This window comes from Micrasema longulum, unplaced genomic scaffold, assembly GCF_059751315.1.
Source record: "Micrasema longulum isolate JH-2025_06_02 unplaced genomic scaffold, ASM5975131v1 h1tg001688l, whole genome shotgun sequence".
NCBI lineage: Eukaryota > Metazoa > Arthropoda > Insecta > Trichoptera > Brachycentridae > Micrasema > Micrasema longulum.
The window spans coordinates 252,567-276,190 of NW_028278866.1; the positions used below are offsets into that span (position 1 = coordinate 252,567).

A 23,624-nucleotide genomic window follows, 5' to 3' on the forward strand; every position below is an offset into this window, starting at 1 on the left:
TTCAGAAGAGACAAATAAGTGATATTTTATACTTTAAAATTCTGGTGTTTTTTAATGAGAGGCTTTGAAGTTTAGTTGTTTTCAATTACATATTTAATTTTTAGATATTTTATTTGCTCAAACTGAAAATACATTTGTTTACCCTTAAATAAAAATATTTTTATGGTACAACATCAAATTAATGTGGGAAAACAACAGTAAATTTTTTTTTTAAATTATCCGTGATAGAAAAAAACTTTTGTAATTAGTATAAAATAAGTGTTGTTTATTCATCAAAAAAATACTTTTTGTATGAAACTACCAGTAAAACAATTTAATTAATTACGAAAAATGATATGATGTTTTTTAAGATTCACGTTTTTTAAACAATATTAACACAATATCTAGAGATTTTAAAACTCAATGTAGATATGACACACACGGATTTTATGTTTTGGAGACAATTGTCATACTGTGTTTTTACTTACGATTGTTTGCTTTTTTAACAATAAGCATAAGGTAATAAATTCGAAAAAATCACAAAATTTAAAATACGACGTTTGTAAATAACCATCTTTTTGCTAATGACTGCAGTAAATTCTCTTCTCCAAAATGTTGTTCATCGCTGGTGTAAGTTAAATTTTCACTCGTGCAATTTGAATGGTCAAACTCTTTTTGGTGAATCTTGTATTTGTTCCATGGTAATTTAAGTCAGTACTTAACGGTATTTTTAGAATTTTCGGCTTTTATTAACGGTAGAATAAGTTATTGGGTCACTTAGTCATTTTGTGTTCGAGTTCCACTATTGTTTTTTTTTTAATATAGGTAAATAACTTCGCAGTTTACGAATGTATAAACCTTTTATGTTTTTATTTTGAAAAAATACAAAGCTCAGATATTGCATAAATTTATATACTGTTGATGTTTATGTACTTTTTGTAATTTTTATTTTTATATTCTTTAATTATATATAAGTTTTAATTTTCCATTTAGTTGTACTCAATTCAACACCGGGCTGTATATCTTTATTACCTATTTTCCTCGATGTTTAAATATTTTACGAAATTATTCTCCACCTTCATATTTGTATAAATATAATAGCTTACATGAATACGGTCGGAAGAACTTACCGGTAATTGCACGGCACATAAAATTTTAAATTGTATACAAAAACTTCCCTTTTTGTCGGTAACTTAATAACATCTCGGAGTAGACTTTTTGCTTCCACCGTACCGCCATGAACCGACATTTGCTACCAAAATGTTTTAGTCCTTTTTTTCCAGTGCTGAAATTTTTTGTTCTACTTTTAAGTCCAGCGATGAATTTTTCAACAGGGCCTCATTAAACCATGATTTATTTATATACTTATGTATCAAATAAGAAATATTCTATTAATTTATACGGATTTTAATGTGCAAACCAGAAAATAAGGAAAAAAATCCAATTAAAAAAAAACTGCAAAAAACAAAGTTTCAATTTTTTTTATCTACAAATCGTTTTGTGACATTAACAAAGAATACGTAATTTTGGTAAAATTTAAGTCTATACGTCTAAATGGAATATATTGATAATAATTTGCTGGTCTTACATCATTAACACGGTTTAATTTAAAAGTATGTGTATTCGCATCCAGTGGTGTATAAGAATCTTTTGAGGAAAATGTGAATATTTAAACATAGGCAAAATGGTGGATGTTACACAGTGTGTACAGTGGCTACTTAAACCAGCCAATGACATGTCATATGCGCTGTAAATACCTAGACTTCATATTCCCTTCTCCAAAATCCTTTCGATTTCTGGACCAACAAATTGTTATCTTAATAACTCCCTAGGGTGGACAATGTGGACATCCAGCATGTCTAACAACATTTAAACTTACTCAAAAAATTGTTGCTTAAACTAACTGGTATAAGAAGAAGTATAAAATTAAAAAATTGTTTTTAGGCATTGCCTAGTAGGTAAAATAATTCAGCCAGATGAATTTCACCCACATTAATAAAGGTTTCGGCTCTTTTACTTCGTTGTTTGGAAAGTCGCAAACCCAGCATTCTGGGGGGGACTAGACAGATCTTTTGAGATCTGGCACTACCCCTCCCCCAATTGCAAAAAATGTAATCCAATCTAGGAGGGGGATGTCGCGCCAGATATTTTTGCCTACACTAATTTAAAATGTTATTTTAGAAACAGTTTCAACAGTTTAAATTTCCGAAGTAATAACTGTTACTGCTACTCTTATCAAATAACCGAAACGCCCGTCTATAATTTAAAGGTGTTTGACATGAACACTAAAATATTCATGTTTTCTTCGAACTTTAAATACAAGATTCATTGAACTTACGAAGTGTTAATTTTGTAAAATCAGTTGGAATGCAAAAAGTCGACTTTAAAAATTTGTTATCTACATACATAACATGCTTTAATCGTACATATAAACTTTATACATTCGCTACTGTAATATATATTAATTAAGAATTCGTGTACTTATATCACATTTAACAAGTCATCCATACTTTATCTAACTTAAATAAATATAAGTTGCAATGTGATAATAAATATAATCAGTTGTGTAATCTGCGTGACCAAGAAAAAATGTTCTTACTCCTACTTTTAATAGTACAAGGACTAAAATAATTTATTTTTATTAACTTAATATAAATAAATGTACATCATTTTTATCTGATCTCTCCAGTGCTGTAATTTTTTAATCTTATCTACAAACATTCTGAAAAACTAAAAATATAGTTTTTTTATTGAACTAACGAAACGAGAAGTAAAAAAAATTCATTCAGGTGTTCCCTAGTAGGTGAAATAATTCAGTCAAACGAGTCTCAATCGCATCGATAAGTGTTTTATTATTTAACTTTTTATTTATTCATAGAAGAATTTATGAAATACGGGTGTTCAAAAATAGGCAGAATAGTGAATTTTATACAGTGAATGTGGACACATAAATTACTAAACACTTTGAGTACCGGCCGAATACACATAGAGTTTTCCGTGTGCCCGGCCCATTTTTGTGAAATTTCCTGCTTTGCGAAGGGTTTCTTAAAAGTGTCATAATTATAAAAATATTGGATCAAATCAATTAAAACTTCCCATATTTATTTAAAACAATTCGAAACATTCTTGTATGATAGTTTTACTAACATTAGCCTTTAAGAAGAGCCACATTGCAATGTTCGCACATATACAGGTTTCACTCCTTTTTTTGTGCTTTGCATCCCGGAGCCGTATAAACACGTGATTATAATAACCACGCGTTGTGTCCCGGTCCCGTGTTTTCACGTAGTTTACAACCAGCAAAAAAGTATTAATAATAGTCACTAGATGTCAATAAAATTTTTAGACAGCTGGTAAACCACGTGAAAACACGCGACCGGGACACAATGCATGGTTATATAATCACGTGTTTACACGGCTCCGGGATACAAAATGTTGAGAAACACCAAATAAAATATAGGCCGAGGCACTAAACAAAATTGCTATCTTAGAATATGCAAGTCCGCAAATTTTGATGTTTAGATCAAATTAATGTGTCTGGTATTTGATATTCTGTTTTGAGGATCATTTACACGTCATTTAAAAAAATAATTCTATGTATTGTTTATTGGAGCCTGTCTCGGGATATAAACTGAACTAATATTTTGCGCCGTCCTTGCCCATCAAAAGGAAGTAGTGTTGTTAACCCTCGGTGTTAAAATTGTCAAACAAAGTATCTACCTACTAACAATTCTTTCTCTGCGACTTGATTAAATTGATGTGGTTAATAATCCACAACATTATTTTTTGGTATGTGTATTTTTGTACATACACAAATCTGGATTTCTCCCGAGGGGAAGTAGGTATATATTTTTTTTTTTATCAATATTCCTACAGAGATGAGGTAGAATTTTTTTTTCAAATTCAGGATTATCGATATTCGAGCGTTTACAGGGCTTATGACCTGTCATTGGCTGGGTTGAGTGGCCACTTTACGTACGGAAAAAAAATTCTACCTCATCTCTGTAGGAATATTGATAAAAAAAAAAAAATGGTTAATAATCTTTAAATAAGCGGTCATACATGCATGATAGTGGGATTTTTGGTGACTTATGTGAAGGGCGTCGGAGTTAGTAAATTTTAAACGAACTATAATTGTATAATCTAATCTAACGTTATTAAATTTCAGGCTATTTTTATACAAATAAAACAGTTTTTGCCACCATTCGTGTGTGCAATATGGTCTTGAGGATGAATGACAATATTCAACAAAGGCCCTCCATGTAATTTGCCAAACTCACAGTAAAACGGGCAGTAAAAATAGTACAGTAAAATTTCATTTAATTCGCGATATATGAAACTGACATTTTCAAAAGAGTAACGCATTTACTGATTTCAAAAAAATGCTTTTTTGAATTAGTGATACCGATAGGAAGACCCACAGTCTTTAAAACGCTTTCGGGTCTCAGAAGTCATACATTTACATTATATTACAAATAAATAAAACAGACCAATTATTTTTCAAAAAGCAAATATTTCACCTTAACCCTGACAGGAATTGAACCTTAGACCTCAAGCAAGGTAGGCGAAGGCTTCAACCACTACACTACGAGAGGGACTTATTTTTGCTCGATTTCCGTTTACAGAATTTCAACGTGAGAGCAGCCATTGAGCCGAAAACACTGATTCTCGTTCTATTTCACATACAGAGCTGTTTCTTTTTATCCTCTTGGATGCAGATTATAAATATGCACTCTATTATTATTTTAAAATAAAATGCAATTATTTATTATTATTAACAATAGGGAAATATCAGTTACTACGAATAACCGATAAAAATATATGAAATGGATTTAGAATAATTAATTGTTTATTCTAAATCAATATGGATATTGTGGAGAAATGTTTTCATATATAACTTTAAAAAAGAAATTATAAAAAATGTGTCACTAGAAAAACACGACATGTTTGGCATTGATAGTTTTGACTTCAAGATTCGTGACGATGTTCTAAAAAAAATCAAATGGTTTGGAAAAAAGTTTAAAATGAACATTAATCGTGACGTATTAGGGGCGTGGCCAATGTAATGACCGTTTTTGCGGGAATTCAAAATTTTAAAATATTTTTTATGCTACTAATGAGTAGCATCTTTTTTTATTTGACAGTATTTCATTAACCCTTTTGATTTTAAAAATGTTTTTAAAAAAGTGATATTTCTCTTTTATTAACATTTATGATCCTTTTTAGGATGAATGCCTAGTAAAAATTATATATCAATATTTATTTGAAATAAAAACATTTTTCTCAGTTATTATATTTGATAATAAAATCCTAACCTGCACAGATCACCGAGTTGAGATGATGCTAATCAATCAACCTCAACATTTAATCCTTTGTCTTTTGAAATTTCAGTTGTATTAATTCATTTTAGATTCATAAATACAAATACCTTATTAGCCATTGTCTTGTCCGTATCTCAAATACTGTTTATATCGTTATTTTTTGGAGGTGCTGATTTTATTTTAATCTCATTAATTAATGCGGCCTCCAAATACAATTAAACATTAACAAATGTGGAATATATGCTAAGATGTATTGTGCTAACAAGGCTATTAATAATTTACTTTGCTTTTTGTAATTCAAAAGCAATGAGAGTTTATTTTTAAATTTTATGTATTCATTAAATATTATAATAATTTATAACATCTTTAGTCTAATCAATGTTTGAATATGTGCGCAAAATGTTAATGTTTAAGTTACTAGTAGATAAAATTTTCAACCAAAATGATCATCGAGTTCATTATTTTGACCAATGTACATATTTTTCATCAGTGTCCGGGCGAATAAAAAATTTTCTTATTCTTACTCTGAAAAATAAGGATCAGTGCTTTATAAGCTGCTGATTTCACTGAAACCTGTGTTAATCTATTATTAACTGGGAACCCGTAAATTAATTCTCGCCCGCCAAGCGCAGGTTTTTAAAGAGCCTGGCTATTGAGTGGAGGACGAATGTTTTCGTACAAAGGAACGTGGCTTATAAAGAGACAACAGGGTGCAGTCAACGCCTAGTTAGCCCAACAAGTCCAGCTCAACACAGTAACTCGGTTCCAGCATGTAGTCTAAATGCAGTCTCTTCAACCCATCATCGCCGCTACGCTCGCGCTACACAACCAAGTGCTGTATGTTATTCGCCATGTAATCAATACGCATTCAAACAACAACCTCGTGTCTTCTGTTAATCTCCAACTGGGGTAAAAGCTCTAACCCTCAACCATCAAATCCTACACATATAATGTGTATTTTATTTATTTATTCATATTTTACTCTTATAAACGGTAAACAATAATTAAAATAATGTGACCTCACTGGGGTTACCCGTGCCGAGGACACTTAACAATATACTTTTTTGAAATGTTTTTACATTTGAGAATAAACAACGAAGACTAACTTAAAAACAGAGATAATTTACAAAATATTCAAACTGCTTTAAAAACTAGGTATATATGTATGTACATTTATATTACTTATATTACAAAACGCACAATGAAAATAACAAAAACCTAACAAAAGCCATGCACTTGTGGAGCAATCGATTCAATATTGGTTTATATTGGTATAGATGTTGAATAAAAAATACATATATATATGTGAAATAGAACCAGATTCTTGGATGAGTATTTTTGACTCGAAGGCTACTCTAGAGTAAAAATCCTGAAACGGTAATCGAGTAGAGAAAACATCTCCGGTTTTTTTTTCATTTTTCAATTTTTCTTTTGTCGCACTAACTTACCATGCTTGAGACGCCGGGTTTGATTATAATTCGAACAAATTTTATTAAAAGTGGTTTAACACTGAAATATTTCGTTTTTCTATCGTCGCCTTATCTTCCATGTTATAAGATTGATACAGAAGTGCTGGATTAATGGAGAATCGATGCAGTGACCACTGGGTGCGGATAGATAAATTATAGTGATTAAAAAATAATTTAACATTGAAATATTTCGGAGGAACGTAACTTTAATTATTATTAAACAAAAAGTTAGTTATTAGTTTTACATACCTTTATAAGTTTCTTCAAACATTTAAACTTTTTTTTAATACATATTTGTTTATTATATACGCCCAGAGAGCTTTTATATGACAGGTACAAAATAAAAATTCAAGCGGTTAATGGTATAATAAGTCAATCTGTAGGTGAACTAAATGAGTATCTAATAAATGTTAATTAAATTTTCAAACGTAAACGAATTACATTTAAGTTTTATACAAAAAGAAAGACAAACTATTGCGTCAAAGTAAGTACTCGTAAGTACATAATCAAAACGAGTTGTGGTCCCGTGGCTAGTGCTGCGAACTCAAGGATCAGAGGTCCGAGATTCTAACCCGACTCTCCCCAACTTAATTTCCATTTTTTAATAGTGAGTTATTCACAACTCATTGAAAATGGCCACCAAAATTGAAATATTTGTGTAAATAAGAACGCTAAAATGGCTTTTTTACAGTTTTGGGCAGTATTAAACAATTGAACGCAGGGCTTTTTTCTCATAGAGTTCTAGAGATCTTTATATAAATAAATAAATCAAAAAATTGAAAAATACAGTAGGTATTATTAAAGTGCAGATGAGTTAAATACAGAAAGGCAAAGTAATTTTTAAAACCTTAACACATATTTAATTTTTGAAGCATTTGAATAATGTAAAATAAATGTAAGTAAGCTAAAAGCATTTTCAATCAAAAAATTAACAACGAAAAACGATACATAAATTTTTTTCCATACTCGTTTCTGAACGGGTATAGTTTGACGATTGGAGAATTTTTAAAAGAATAATATTTATTTTTAATAAATTGGCCTTTTTTTATTATCAAATTTATTTCAAGCCAAAGACTACCTTCATGTAACAGATGATCGAGATACGCCGCAGTTTTTTTTACAATGCATTGCCTTATGCAACATCGGGTGCAAATATGGGTTGATAATGATTACTTTTAGAGGGTTTTATAATTTCAAGTAGCAAGAAACAAAATGATTAAGAATTACATCTTACAAAATTTTTAATTTAAACATGTCTTTTTTTTCCTTATCGTTTCACCAACGCAGACTTAACAAAAAGAAACCTCAAGCGAAGCTATTAAAATGCGAATGGATTGAAGGAGCAAAACAATTCAAATTTCGCCGGGCGTTCCACTGAAACGTCCGCTTGAAATAATTGCCTCCAGCATCTCATCACTACCTGCCCCTGACACCGGGTGAAGGAAAGAGACAAAAAAAATAAACGCTAATCAACGATTCGGGATTTATAGGCTCCAGTGTGTGAAGACTGTATAGTATGTAGACAAAACATCGCCCGCCAGTAAATAAATAATTTTATGTTATGTACACAAATTTGCTGTACATAACAGTCATGATTAGCACTAGCATGATCGATTTATAATAAAAATCTATTACCAATAGCAGCTTCAAAAAGCACACGATAATTTGAATACAATTTAACGAAAAACTAAAAAATATTTTCCTTCCAATGGTTTTATCAATAAGGGATCTTAGCATTACTTAAGATTTTTTGTTTTTATTCAGAAAACATACAATAATACATAATCAGAAAAACCACATTTTTTGAACATGAAAAGACCAATTAAGTTTTCAAAAATTATGCAAAAGATGTGAACATTAAATGGGACAAAAAATTTAATGAATGAAATGAAAAGAATAATTGTTCCTATTTGTGTTTTCCATGGAGGTTATCGTTAGTAATTAATTAAAATAAATAAAAATACCGAATGCACACTCCGAGCCATCCACGCGCACACACACATGAACGCACATATAAAACATATACATTACATGCGGCACATATACATATCATTAACCACTCAAGATGCACATTTAGCAACTATCCCAAATAATCGACCCCATGAAGAAATTTTCCGTGTAAATGCATTTGGATAGTTAGCGCACTAAATTCAGTGAACGCGCATTTGCGGTCGCAGGCTCTATGGCATGGAATGCTCTTCCAGCAGAGGTGCGAGGCTGTGAAAGTGAAGTGATGTTTCAAAAAAGCTTAAGCGCGCTTGAGGTATTGTATTACGAAAATAGCGCTTAATAAGTTAATAATAATAGTAAACTCTCCTACCGTGAACACATCGATAATATTGTAAACGAATCTTTTAAACTTCTCGGTTTTATCAATAGAATGACGACGGACCCCAAAAATATTTATACCATCAAAACTCTTTACGCTCACTAGTTCGACCCCATCTAGAATATGCTTATCTAATTTGGTATCCATTCTATAGGACTCATATTGACCATATCGAGTCGGGTCAATACCGTTTTCTAAGAAAAGTGACTTGGTTGCTCGGATAGCAAAGGAGTTATTACTCCTATTTTGAAATAGAACAATCTCTTAATCTGTCTTTATTAAAGAAACGTAAAACTGAGATGGACTATATATGCATTTTTAAAATACTTAATGCTAAAAGTGATGTCTCCAGAAGTCAACATCTGCTATTTATTCAATCTTTTAAGATCAACTTTAGTTTATATGCCCCAATGTCCAGAATGTGTGGATTAGTCAATTCGTCACATAAATTGGAATCCTTCTGGATAGATCTTCCGGCTTTTCGTAGATCTTTTTGCTACTAGAACAATGTGGGATGAATATGGATTGGCATGGTTTAGCCCGAAGTCTTATATGTTCATCGTGTATATGAATAGATTGCATGCCATTGATTTATTGCCCTTGTTTGTCTTTGCTACATAGTTTTAAATTATTTTTGTTCAGTTTCGTTTATTTTTGTTTCTTTATTTAACTGTTGTAATTGGCTTAGGCCGTATATAATAAATAAATAAATGTATTTAAAATTATGGTGATTTTTTAAAAGAAACATTTGTGTTCTAATGACTAACCCAAATTATTTCAATGTTAGAGAACATTATTTTTAAAAGAATAACCAGCTAACCTTCACCAGAGAGGTTTTTTTCTTGCAGCTAGCTGGAATCGAATTCGCGACGCCAGTTTCACATTTGGTCGTTTAACCAACTGCGCCACAGCGCCTTCCTAATATTTTAAAGAGTTGAAAATAACTCACTATTAGAAAATGGGAATCAAGTTGCGGTACAGCGGGGTTCGAACAACATGGTTAAATGTAGCATAAAAGGATCTGAAAGATCTTAAGGTGAAACATTGATACATCTCAGAAACATTGATTTCTGAAATCTTGAAAAGCTATAAAAAAAATGAAAATTTGAAAACTGTAAAACAATTAATAATAGCAATAGCATTTTATTTACTAAGCTAACAAACTTCGCACGCAGATAAAATTTAATAAAAATAGCGACAATGCCATAGCTCGTATATAAGCAACCGGTGCGCCGCTCTGCGCTCAGTCGGTTGCTGTCGCCTGTCGCCGCGCCATGGACCGTGTGTGCCTTTCCCTCCCGCTAGTCTGCGCGTGCTGCCTCGTGCTCGCTGCCGCTCAGCTCCCTCCGCCCCCCGGCCTGTCAGCCCCGCGAGACCAGAGGACCATCGACATCCAGACCGGAGACGCCGCCGGCCGACTCTCCGAGGACCGGGACTCCAAATTCATGTCAGCCATCAAAAGGAAATACGCGATCAAACATCCCTTCATAATAACTAAAGAAGATATCGACGGTCAGGACTCGATCGTGGAAGATAACATCATAGTCGAATCTAATGTGCTGCATCTCAACAGACCAACGAAGAGGATCAGCAACGAGTTGGCGAGATCCAGGAGGGTGCGCAGGGGGTGGAATCTGCAGCATGTGATAGTGCCGGATGATCCTATTTACCACAGAGTGAGGAAATGCGATTTACATAGTGCCTAATTCCGAATCCATATCTAACGCTTTTTTGCGCTTCTGGGTTGGCGGTTACACTATAAACAATACACAAATATGTTTGATGAAAAATCGGGGAAAACTAATCTACATAATAAAAAAATAAAAAAGTTGCGTAGATATACAAATCGCATTTTTAGTGTCGTGTTTGCGTCAATTTTTAGAGGCTATTGTGTCTTACGTCTTACATGAGATAAAACGTCGCGTCGCGCGTCGTGTTAATTTAGATTTTCTAGGAAATGACCTCAGAATGATATTTGTTATTATATTTTTAATTTGATATGTGGTAAAATTGAGAATTAATTTTATTTTTGTGATCTAAAATTCCGAGACGACATAGCATTTTTCAAGGTTTATTAACAAAGCCCGTTCAATTCAACGAAGTCATGTAAGTATGTTGATAATTTGAAACATGCATAATGCTTTGACTATTATTGAGAAAAATGTTGCGCGTCCAGCTTTACAGAATACATAAAAGGCATCACTCTAACATCCCCAATTAGGTAGGATCGTACAAACAAGATTAGATCATTACAAATAGACCGATCGTCGATTAATCAAAGATTGCTAAACGTGTAAAAAATACTTCTCATTTAACACCACCCACGAGAGCTGTATCTTTCGAATTCGTTGCAATTTAGATTGATTGCATTCGACAAAATAGGCTGTGATTAATTTGGATGGAGAGTTTTTGAATTCATTGGAGAACGTATCACGTTAATTTCTATGACACTATTCGTGACAGCGATTCGAGGTCACAGGCATTATGTTCAATGAATTCCCGACCATTCGTATTAATAAATGAGAACGAGTAAACTGCGAAACTGCGGGTACGCTGTACTTTTCTTTTTGAGCGTCTCAAAGAGCTAAATTGGTGAACACGTGAATAATCAAAACAGTACTTCAAATGCAGAAATTGTTCTGTATTTTAGCAGATTTTATAATCAATCGCTTGTTTTCCGTCCTTTACACATTTGCGAATTTGAATAACTGTAAAACGCTGGTTTTAACAAAATTCCACTTTTCGGAGAGAATAGAAACACGTTAAATATATTGGGTAACGGGAATCTATGAAATTGCCTCCGATATTGGCAGCGCGTGCCAAGTCGAGTGTATAAGAGTAGATAGAACAATTTGAAGCAGACGAAACATATTAAGGTTTTACAGAAAAACAAGGTCAAAGACGCAAACACAACACTAAAAAATCGAGGTTGATATTGTACGAATTTCATTATTATTTATATTTTATTATAAATAAAAATATGACGTGTAATAACTCAACATCATGCAATGACTAGTAGCGTTAATATTGTATCAAATAAAAAATATTTTTTTATTGAATTACAGTAAATTAATATTTTTTTAACTAAGTAAGTTCTTTCCATTACATGAAAAAATTGACATTTTGATTTTATCAAAAACATTAATATTCGATACAGAAGATTTTAGAGTATACTTAATGTTAAAACCGTAAAAGGATGCAAAATTCCAAAAAAATAACTCGTTATTTTCTGTTCATCGACATATATTTTTTTTAATAGATTAATATAATTACGTAATTGATACATTTTTTTTCTCAGCAATCTACTTTTATAATTTTACATGTTATAGCTGTTACTTTCCAAAAAAGAGACTAGCCCTTGTGCTTGGAGAGTGACTTACACTGTTATATTTATATATTAATTTGAAGTTATATGATTTCGAATACATATGAGAAAAAAAATTAAATTATAAATAATAAAAAGAAAAATAAAAAATAGCAATTCAGTAATACTTAAAAAAATAGAAAGCTGTTTTTACTCGGGTTCAAAAAAAAACTTTAAATTTACTTTGAATTACTGATATATTAGTTTTAATAGTTTTAAGTTCATTGAAGAGATTATTGTTATTTTTTTGTTCTATTTTTTTGCTTGGCCAAAGTATAGTCAACATGGTAATCGTTTTTAAATTGCAATGATATTTATGCACTTTTATTGTATTTAAACTTTAATACGTATTTTTGAGAAGGGTGTAAAAAATTCCTTAAAAATATATATATTTATGTATTTTTGTTTTTATTTCAGGTCCCAATGGCCGAGTCAAGACAATGGGTGAGCAGGCCTATGGGAAGATCTAAGCTTCACTGGGCTGACGGACCCTCAAAGCACCGAGTCCAGTATGGACATAGGGGCTGGGGGGCGGGTGTTCAAAATTTGCATTCGTGGCCAACTAAAATTTATGGTTAAACGAAACCCCGTAATAATTGATGTTTCACTAAGTGTTGACGAGAAGTCGTTATTTCTTCCGAGGGAAGTGTGAAAAGCAGAGTGGGAGATCTAGTTGGATATTGTGATTTTCTTTAATTTAACAAACAACTAATGTTGGCTATTCTGCTGGAGGATTATCTGATGAACGCGAACAAGAATCACGTCTCTTGAAGAACAAAATCTCTTTACATGATACATTTGATAATAATGTATAGTGATAAAATGGTTTTAACTATAAACAGTGAAATTCGAATAATGGAAAAAAGAGTTTTAATACCCCAGGGTTAAAAACAGTCGTTTTCGAGATTTGATTTATTTTGCTTGAATAAAATTAACAGTACGATTTTTTTTATGTTTTAAACGCTTGGGATTATTTAAATCCGCAATATTGTAACTGAGATGATTTCATTTTGATGTTTACCTCAGGTTTGACTCATGTTTCAAGAATTTTTGTGAAAGTCAAAATTCATTTTCATTAAGAGAAAAAACATATTATTTAGAAGATATCTCTTACAAAATTTGAAAGTGTTCCCACCATTATGACGTTGTTATTCTACCTAAGGCAGAGTTTTATTAAGTACATTAAGTTTATCCAATATATTAGCAATAAGTCTTCTGTTAGATTTAAGATTAAATTATGTTTCTTTTTATAAATAAACCCGACATCCGTTTGTCTGTACGTTGTTTCAATTGTGAGCATTTTGCACATACAAATTTCGCATACATAATCCATGAGAAATGAAAACTACTGACATTTATAAACAACTTGGTATACCTAAGCTATTGGCCTTGGATCTCATAATTGTATGCGGTAACAGCTTCGGTGTCCAATAGGCTTTTCTCACATTACCTATAATATATCAGTACCTAAACAACATTTTAATATTAGCACACCCATTATATAATTCCTCTTCTCAAATTTGCAAAAAATGGAAAAGGCATGTACCGTAGTATTATTACCTATGTTTGGGCTTTAACAATTTCAAATGATTACAAAATGCGAGCTACGTATGATTGTATATGTACAATCATAATTATCCAATACATACTTATACAGTAGTCCTTAAAATATAGCTCAATTTAAATTACAGTTGCCAAACTAATGTGACAAAGGTGTGAAAGTACTGATCACTATCCATGTACCGATAAATTAATTTTATCAGTTTTTTCATGTTTCCAAAAAACAAGCATATTATAGTGTGTTTAAGAATATTATTCACCAAAAATAAGACATTTATATTTTTTTTATGAACAGCATCAAATAAATATTTTTTTTGTTCGTTTTACATTGATCAATTTGTCCCATCTCTAACATTTTTGCAAAATGATCTAACCTCGTAAGAACGTCATTGATAATTAGGTTTATTTTTGTTTTAAAGTTGATTTTGTATAATTATATTGATTTATATGTAAAGTATTGTATTAAAACATAAATTAACACGCTAGATACGAATGATTTTTCGTGTCAATATAAAGCACTCCTTAGACGTAACTGCAAAGTTATGTCGTCACTTTTGCTGACAGCTGTCATTCTAATCTAGTTATTTTTTAAGGACTATCCATACTAATATCTAATAATTTAAATATTCTTGACAGATACATTATAAACTGATCTCATTTAGAAATTGTGAAGACAACCCATGTAGAAAGAAAACTATAACAAAGCCATGAAAACAATAATTGAAAAGGTTAAAAACAAATTAAACTTTTTTCATAAAATCAGTATTTAAATAACTTTGCTATTTTCCGTGTAAAATATTTTCACTACGATTATTTTTAAAGCTTGACCGGGAAACAGTCGAATCTGAAACAAGTCGGCATACAGAATTCATTTTACCGATTTTTCACAAACTAAATACGTAATTCAATTATTTAATTTTGTTTTTTTTCATGTTCAACAAATATTTTCATTTTTAAAATGTATATAAAGTTGAAGTTATTAAATATGTATTTTGACATAAAATTGTTTTATAGAAATCGTAAGACGTATTTGTAAAACTTCTGAATTTGTGAAAGTTAATTTATAGACGTCACTGCCAATTAAGTAAAAATAAGAAAATATCATTGCAAATTTAATATTTCTTTCTTTCTTCTTAATCAAACATAGTGGCACGTATACAAATGCGGAAAATATGCACTGTTTAAAATTGACACATTTAATATACTAGATAATACATAATTCATGAGAAAATTTATCGTCTGAAATGGAAATTGTGATCTCGATTAAGAGTAATGTCGGTGACATAATATTACAGGCCGGTAAAAACATTGATTGTAGAAGTGCATAATAGAGCGATTGCGCCAAAATATATTTATTTTTCATTAAATGTCAAAAGTAACAGACAAATAATACTTATTTTAACTAATCGCTATATATACATAATAACGTTTAAGGATACAGCTTAGTTTATTACTTACATTCGTTTTTATTCGTTTCTACCATGGATCTACCTGATTTCGTCTACGGATGTGAATCTTGGCACATCACTAAAGCCCAAAACAGCAAAGTACTGAGTTTTGAGAATTGTTATCTAATACCCGTATGCAGAGACAAAACTTAAGGTGAGGAAAGTACATTCTATTGTTTTCACCTTCGGGTTATTTTCCGCATTTGAGATTAGAATGTACTTTCCTCACCTTAAGTTTTGTCTCTGCATACGGGTATAAGAGTGACGAGACATAACATGACTTGAGCTGATAATATATTTATAGAACCCTAATGGTTTTTTAAAGTTATATAGATATTTCTTAATGGGCGTGTGGAGATTTGACATTGTAATTAATGAAGGAATAAGAGAACGATCGCAGCCAACTCGAATATCGACAGTCACCCAGCGGAGGTGATAAGGTTGGCCAAGCCATATGCGTATTTCTCATGAGAGTTTTAGCCACGCTCGCTTACTTCACAAGGCATCAAGTTCTTGACGGGACGTCCGCTGCTGACTGTCAGTCAGAATGTCAGATTTGCGGGACGCAAGCCTGACTTGGAATATGCATAGGAGCTGGTGGCCGACAGAGAGGCCTATGAGCTGTTTGTAGACTCTGAATGACGACCATGGAGCTTAATCTCCGCAAATTATTCGTCGTTTACGAAATGTGTATATATTGTTAGTTTGGGTTACATGGTTTCTTCGTAGTTATGTCTTTACGATTCTATTCTACAGAATTTCTGTCAACTATACGGCGTCCGTCATTTTGGTTTTTATTTTATCTTACAATGAACGAATGGGTTACAAGTCATCCAGTAAAAAGATCTATTCAATTTCTTGATTTTAACACAGCTCCGCATGTTAGCAAACAAACATGAAAATAATAAAGAGATTTTAAATGAATCCCTACTAAAATTAAAATCGATACTTTTTTAAGTATTTTTTTATAAACTGTAATTACTAACTATATGTAGTGCTGTCTCAGTGGCTGATTACCTTAATATAAAGTAATACATTGTGACATTTCTTCTATCACACTTTTTTTGGTTCACGTAATTTCACAAAAATACAATAATAAAAACCAAATACAGAAGTGTTTTGTTTCCTACTATTGTATTTTTTTAAACTATGTTAAAGGCAAAACTGCCGAAAAAAAATTTAAATATTGGTGTCAAACAAGTCATGCTTAATCTAATTTTTCATAACAATGAATAATTTATACGCTCAATTGTTTGTAGGCAACAACATAATTGAAAACCCACGTGGCGACAGAAACTAGTTTACCCTATTGGATATTTCAAGCGGTACCACTGCAGTGCAGTGATCCGATGCAATATTAGTATCTATAAGAAATAGTTGAAAGTGCGCCCCAATAAATATAATTTCAACACGAGATAAGTGCGAGTGTACAAGTCAGTACTACACCCAGAAGCGTGCATGAAACTATGCAGTTACGATGCAATTCTTATTATGCAATAAACTGTTTAAATAGAGCTCTAGAGGGATTGTTGTTATTTTCAAATCGTATTCTAAATTTTATTGCATTCCATGGCTAAACTTAAGTACCAGTTTTTTTGTAACTTAAATAACTTATAATTATTTATTAAAATTGCATATTTAGTCTTGTTGATTTTTTCTTTTTTTTAAATAATTGTTTGCTCTAATTATTTACCCAAATAATTCGATTTTGGTGACCATTTTCCACGAGTTTTAAAATAACTCACTATTCTACTACTACTACTACTACCATCACGCCATTTCCCCGTAGGAGTAGGCAGAGAGAATGGACCGCCACACACGTCTATCCTGGCATACATTCCTAGCTTCTTCCGCATTCATGCCCTTCGGTTCTGTCTGCTTTTGGCATGACCAGACTTAAGATTTTGGTTTATCTGATCATGCCACGTCTTCTTTGGTCGTCCTCGTCTCACGTTGCCGTTCATTTTCGCCATATATACTTGTTTTACCATTCTTTTGTCGTCCATTCGTTCTACGTGACCAAACCATCTCAGAGACCCTTTCTTAATCTTATCAATTATACTAGACTCAGATTTACACTCTCGCCTGATTTCATCATTCGTAACCCTGTCATACATCGATTTCCTACACATTCGTCTAAGAGATCGCATTTCAACCGCGTTCACTCGGCTTTCATCTTTTCTCTGCCAGTTTCATGTTTCACTTCCATACATAAGTGTTGGGACTAAAACTCTGTTGTGCACTGCCAGTTTAGCTCCGATTGACATACTTTTATTCTAAATTACTGTGCTTAGTGCTCCGTTCATTTTGTTGCCCGCATTCACTCTTCTTTCAACATCTTTTTCTACTCTTCAATCCCTTGAAAACATGCTTCCCAGATACACAAATGGAAATCAAGTTGCGGTATAGGGGGGTGCGAACTTCAGATCTTTAATCCATGCGTCCACGACACTAGCCACGGGAGTACAACCCAATTCTATGAACATTAGAAAAAATTACAAATAAATAGATTTTTTTTAAAGAATTGGAAAAAACTAAATTTTATTTTCAGTAAATTAGTAGTCCAATCTGTTGTAAAGCCACGCATAAACTATTGCTCTGCAGTCTAAAAACTATACGTTTTTGAAAAAAAAACTAATTAGACAGAACAAGGCAATGAGAGTAGTATTAAAAGATGGGCATTGCACCAAAATTCAGTTCATGTTAGGTAAATTTAAAAAAAATATTCGGATTAATACTCTGATTTTCATTAATTACTGGTTGAGAAATTGATGGCTTCCAGGATAGATTTTGGAAGGTATTAAATGTAGTAAGGGTTTCCATTACTACGGGACAAGAAGTGGAGGTGATTTCAGGCTTCCAAGGGTAAGACTGACTAGAACTCAGAACACAATTTAATAATGGGTGTAAAAATGATTAATGAGCTGCCAGAAAAAGAAGCTGGAAGCGTCACTTTTCGATCAAAATGGTTTGTTTACATTCATCATCATTCCCTTTCCGCAACTAATAGTGCATAGGGCACTACATTGGTATACCAATCGCAGCGTATCTTGATCTTTTTGTAACATGAAAGTGAGATGATCAGTCTTACGTTTCAAGTAACAGTCCAGAGACTATGAAATATTCTAGTGTAAAAACACCCTTACAAATATTTCATATCAACCATGTCGGGAATCGAACCCGAGACCTCTTGCAAATTAGGCAAACGCGCCAACTATTACACCACGAAGCCGACATTTCCATTAGGAATAAATAAAATATTACGTAGAATTCCACACAAGTCATGGTGAAAATAGCTTTGTCTTCAAAGGTGTAAAAAATTATAATAATCTCAATAAATAAATTTTAATTAAAAATAATATTTCAATAAATAAATTCAAAGTTAATCTTAAGAAATTTTTTGAACACCTGTGAAAACTGCATTAAATGTAAATTAGTATGAATGTATTATTATTTTATGTTTTTTTCTTTGTATATTCTATGTTTTTTTTTCTTCTTATATACTCGTATATTCAAAATTATATAAACTCTTATAAATAAACATCTACAACGGTGTAAGTCACTCTCCAAGCACAAGAGTTAGTATCTTTTTTTGGAGAGGTACAGAGATAACATTTTCTAGATGTATAAAAGTAGATCTGAATGGATTTTTTTTTTAAATGTACATTTTATGAAATTTATTAATAAAATAAAAAATAATACATAAATTTAAGTTAGGTATGTTTATTTTGATTTTTGATAAAGTGGTATAGAAGTTTATAAATTTATTTTACGTTATATATTTAAAAGCTAAATAAATAGGTAAATACAATGAAATACACAAGTAAAACCAAAAAATGTGGAGATCGTGTTTTATGGGTTACTGTGCTGACTGTTGTTTGCATTATTTGCCGACGTTTCTGAACGAATTTTAGCATCCAATTTCAAGTTTAATTTATCATCCTCATATATCGGTTAATGCGGTATTTATCTTGGAGAATAACATCAATTCTGATGATAGTCGCTGTAACGCATTCCGAAACGTCGACAAAGAATGCTAACTTCAAATGACACAATAAGCAAAACAAAAACTATTTGCGTCCAAACGGCCTTAATTAAAGAAAAAATCTGTCCACTTTGTGATTTATTATTGATTATGATTTTGAAATTGCACGGTCAGTGCGTTTGCTTACCATACAAGAGATCTCGGGTCCGATTCCCGACATGGTTGATATGAAACATTTATTTGAAAGGGTGTTTTTAGACTAGTATATTTTATGGTCCCTGGACTGGTACCTGAGGCGTAAGACTGATCATCTTACCTTCATGTAAAAATATTGATCAACATACGCTGCAATTGGTGTACCCAAGTAGTGCCCAATGCACCATTAGAAGCGGAAAGGGAATGATGATGATGATTTAATAAAATTTAGTAAAATATTTGACCACTAAGTAAATGCTTTTAATCTGAAAAATACAAACTTAATATTTCATTTCCTCTATTTTCTATCAATATAAGAATTATTATTATTTAAATATTTTGTTAAAAGAACTTTCTATAAATATGTCAATAATTAATTTTTTCCTACATTGCCCTTTTAAGGCAGAAATTAAAATTATCAACAGTTTTAAAACTCACGCAGTATATGGCTGTATTCTTAAATTGTTTTAACATTTATTTATAAGTCAATGATACAATATTTTCCGCACAGTATAAATATAATCACATGTGATTTTTTCATTGACACCTATAGGTAGCATTTATAAATAAATTAAGGATACGCCACTAAAATCTGGTTCCATGGACCCTGATATGACCTTAATTTTATAGACTTGATAGCATTGGTAAGTTAAGGCTGTACTTATTTCGGTTTACTTTATTTTAAATTAAGGATACGATAAGTATACCCAGCGATCCTGAATTTATATAATTAATTAAGTTGACATTAGGAGGCATATCATTATTCTCAAGTGGATACTGGTATAATTATTGTTTGGTAATAAGCGTTAATTTATCAACAGCTAAAGTGTATGGTGACATTTTAGTAAATCACGAAATCAAATTTTAACTGACAACATGTACGAAAAAAAACTTATTTTATTTACGTTTTTTTTATACCATCAATTTATAAGGAGACTGCTGCGAGACATTGTATGCGTTTATTTATTATAACTCTTCAATTGTATGCCGATGATACTGTCATTTTTTATCATAATAGTAACCTAAAAGAACTAGAAAAAATAATGAAGACAGATTTCGATAGTCTTGCCGACTGGATGCGATTAAACAAATTAAGTTTGAATATGAAAAAAACATCATATATGATTTTTGGGAACAAACAGGATTTGAAAATTAATATTTCTCTAGGAACTGGCTATATTGAAAAGACCAATGTTACTAAATACTTAGGACTATATATTGACTCTCAACTTTCATGGAAATACCAATATGAACATGTTAAATCAAAAATAGTACCCGTATCTGGCGTTTTGCATAGACTTCGTGGTCTGCTTCCTCACTCTGTTTTGTTTGCCGTCTATTACGCTATGATACATTCTCACCTATCCTATTTATGCTGTATTTGGGGTTTCGCTAACAAAAACCAGATTTCTGAGATTCAAGTTCTTCAAAACCGAGCTCTGAGAAGCATTCTTGGTTTGAAATGGGATTCCCATGTCAAGGATATTTATCGTAACACAAAAATACTTCCTTTCAAGGTAATGGCACTGTATGACATCACTAACACTATTTCAAACATCATAAACTTTTCTGCTCACACAAATTTAAAACTTACATTTAATCATGAAATTCACAACTATAATACACGACATGCAAAAAATCTTCACATTTCTAAATTTTGTTCCACGAAGTTCGGCAAAAGGTCTCTGGAATACATTGGTCGTATACAATTTAATAAACTGCCTGATGACCTTAAAAATGAAATGTCGAGTGGTAAATCTCAAAGACCAGAAATGAAGACCTATTTCTTGAATCTTTTTGAAAGTGATAGTTTTTAGCTCAGTTTCTGTGAATAGTCTATATATTGTGTTTTAGGTTTAAATGTTTTTCTTTTCTTTTTTTAATATTAAGTTCACAGAATGTTTAAATGTTTTTATTTTCTATTTTAATATTAATTTCACAGAATGTTTAAATGTTTTTCTTTTCTTTTTTAATATTAAGTTCACAGATTGTTTGAATGTTTTTATTTTCTTCTTTAATATTAAGTTCACAGATTGTTTAAATGTTTTCTTTCCTTTTTTAATATTAAGTTCATAGATTGTTAAAATTTGTTAAAATTTTTATTGTTTAAATGTATACTATGTATTGTTACAAGAAATGTACTATTTTTTTTATGTACCGTCCCAAATGAGTTTTCTCGTACAACTCCTGGGAATATAATATCATGATATTCATGTCTTATATGTTTTATTAATAAATAAAAAATAAAATAAAAAAATTAAAAAAAAAAATAATGTTGCCCACGTTATTTTTCTTAGTTTTTTTAATTTGTAAACACCTTTTTGGTTATTGTTTGCGCGAGTGGTTGGTGGAATTGAGTGATTTGTGGCTGAATAGACCGCGAGTTGATGAAAGGTTCAGCCGGATGAATCTCACCCACGTAATAAAGGTTTCAGCTCTTTTACTTCACAAAAGTCAACAGATGGAAGAGTTGAGGAAATGTGGATGTTCAAACATGGGCAGAATGGTGAATGTTACACAGTGTGTAAAGTGGCCACTTAAACCAGCCAATGACAGGTCATAAGCCCTGTAAATGCCTAGACTTCCAAATTTCTTCTCGAAAACTTTTTCCCTCTCTGTTGAAATAAATTTAAATATGAACAACTCCCTAGGGAGGAAATCCAGCCAGTCTGCAAGCATTTGGACATAATCAAACATTGTTGAATTACTACCTGGTAAAAGAAGAAGTATACAAATTGGAAAATTGTTTCCAGGCGTTGCCTAGTAGGTGATTTGGTTCAGCCGGATGAATCTCACCCACGTGATAAAGGTTTCAGCTCTTTCACTTCACAAAAATCAACAGATAGAAGAGTTGAGGAAATGTGGATGTTCAAACATGGGCAGAATGGTGAATGTTACACAGTGTGTAAAGTGGCCACTTAAACCAGCCAATGACAGGTCATAAGCCCTGTAAATGCCTAGACTTCCAAATTTCTTCTCGAAAACTTTTTCCCTCTCTGTTGAAATAAATTTAAATATGAACAACTCCCTAGGGAGGAAATCCAGCCAGTCTGCAAGCATTTGGACATAATCAAACATTGTTGATGAAAGTCCACTTATCCTATCCATCTTGTGATTTCCCAACTTCCAATGTTTATTTTTTCTCCTCGTCGCTATGGCCATGGGTAGCTACGATTGCTATAAGAACAATTGTCATTATCCATAGCAACCAATATCAACGATCTCGTTTTTTTCTATGTGCATAATCTGTTCTGTCAACAACCGCACGCATCATATTTTATTTGCCCGAATTCGCTCGCCCTTCAATCGCATCTGCTCGCATCCGCACACCTCTACATTTTCTGACCGCCGTGCCGCCAAATTCACATATATTATATTCCTCGAATAACTATAGTAGAACTGCTGTGTTCGCCAAAAAGGGAAACACTACCCAGAAGCCAGGACTTGGAGATTTAGCATCCGGATTCCTGTTCCTGATCCTACGCAAATAATAATCGCCACACCAGTTTTTTTTTTCTGAATTTTCCTTGTAGAATAATATTTCAAATATCAATAAATGAAATGGTTTGTATTTTTATGCCAGACGCGAGCTTAATATTAAACATAAGTTTCGAGTATTCAGAATTATCCATCATCAGGGTAAATATAAACGTAATATTTACAGTTGATGATGGGTATTTCTGAATACGATGTATGGCGCTTTTGGTTAACACATTACAATAAAGATGGAGAACATTTCAGAGAGGAAATACGGAATTTTAGGCATTAACATGTTTTATGACAGTTGATATTTCTAATTATTTTATTTGAAGCACGTATTAAGTTAGTTCTTATCAGATCTCATTTAAATTTATTTAGTCAATTTCACCACATAGTATACGATACTAAGACGCTGCTGTTAAGGGGCCTACGAACATACTCGACATTTGGCAATCGTCGAGCTGCATCAAATTTGATCATCAAATGTCGCATGT

At 31.9% G+C, this 23,624-nt stretch overlaps 1 protein-coding gene across 1 annotated transcript; it reads left to right on the plus strand.

Moving 5' to 3' along the window:
- Window positions 1-10,345: 10,345 nt before the first annotated feature.
- Window positions 10,346-13,737, plus strand: LOC148274317 (uncharacterized). The gene is made up of 2 exons (XM_088237293.1): window positions 10,346-10,774; window positions 12,880-13,737. The coding sequence occupies exons 1-2, from the start codon at window positions 10,373-10,375 to the stop codon at window positions 13,039-13,041; spliced, it is 564 nt and encodes a 187-aa protein (XP_088093419.1). The 5' UTR covers window positions 10,346-10,372; the 3' UTR covers window positions 13,042-13,737.
- The last annotated feature ends 9,887 nt before the right edge of the window (window positions 13,738-23,624 follow it).

Bases quoted from the DNA above. Each gene is read 5' to 3' on its own strand.
- LOC148274317 (XM_088237293.1), top strand. From the start codon at position 10,373: ATGGACCGTGTGTGCCTTTCCCTCCCGCTAGTCTGCGCGTGCTGCCTC. The intron at 10,775-12,879 runs GTGAGGAAATGC...TTTTTATTTCAG, and splicing joins ATGATCCTATTTACCACAGA to GTCCCAATGGCCGAGTCAAG.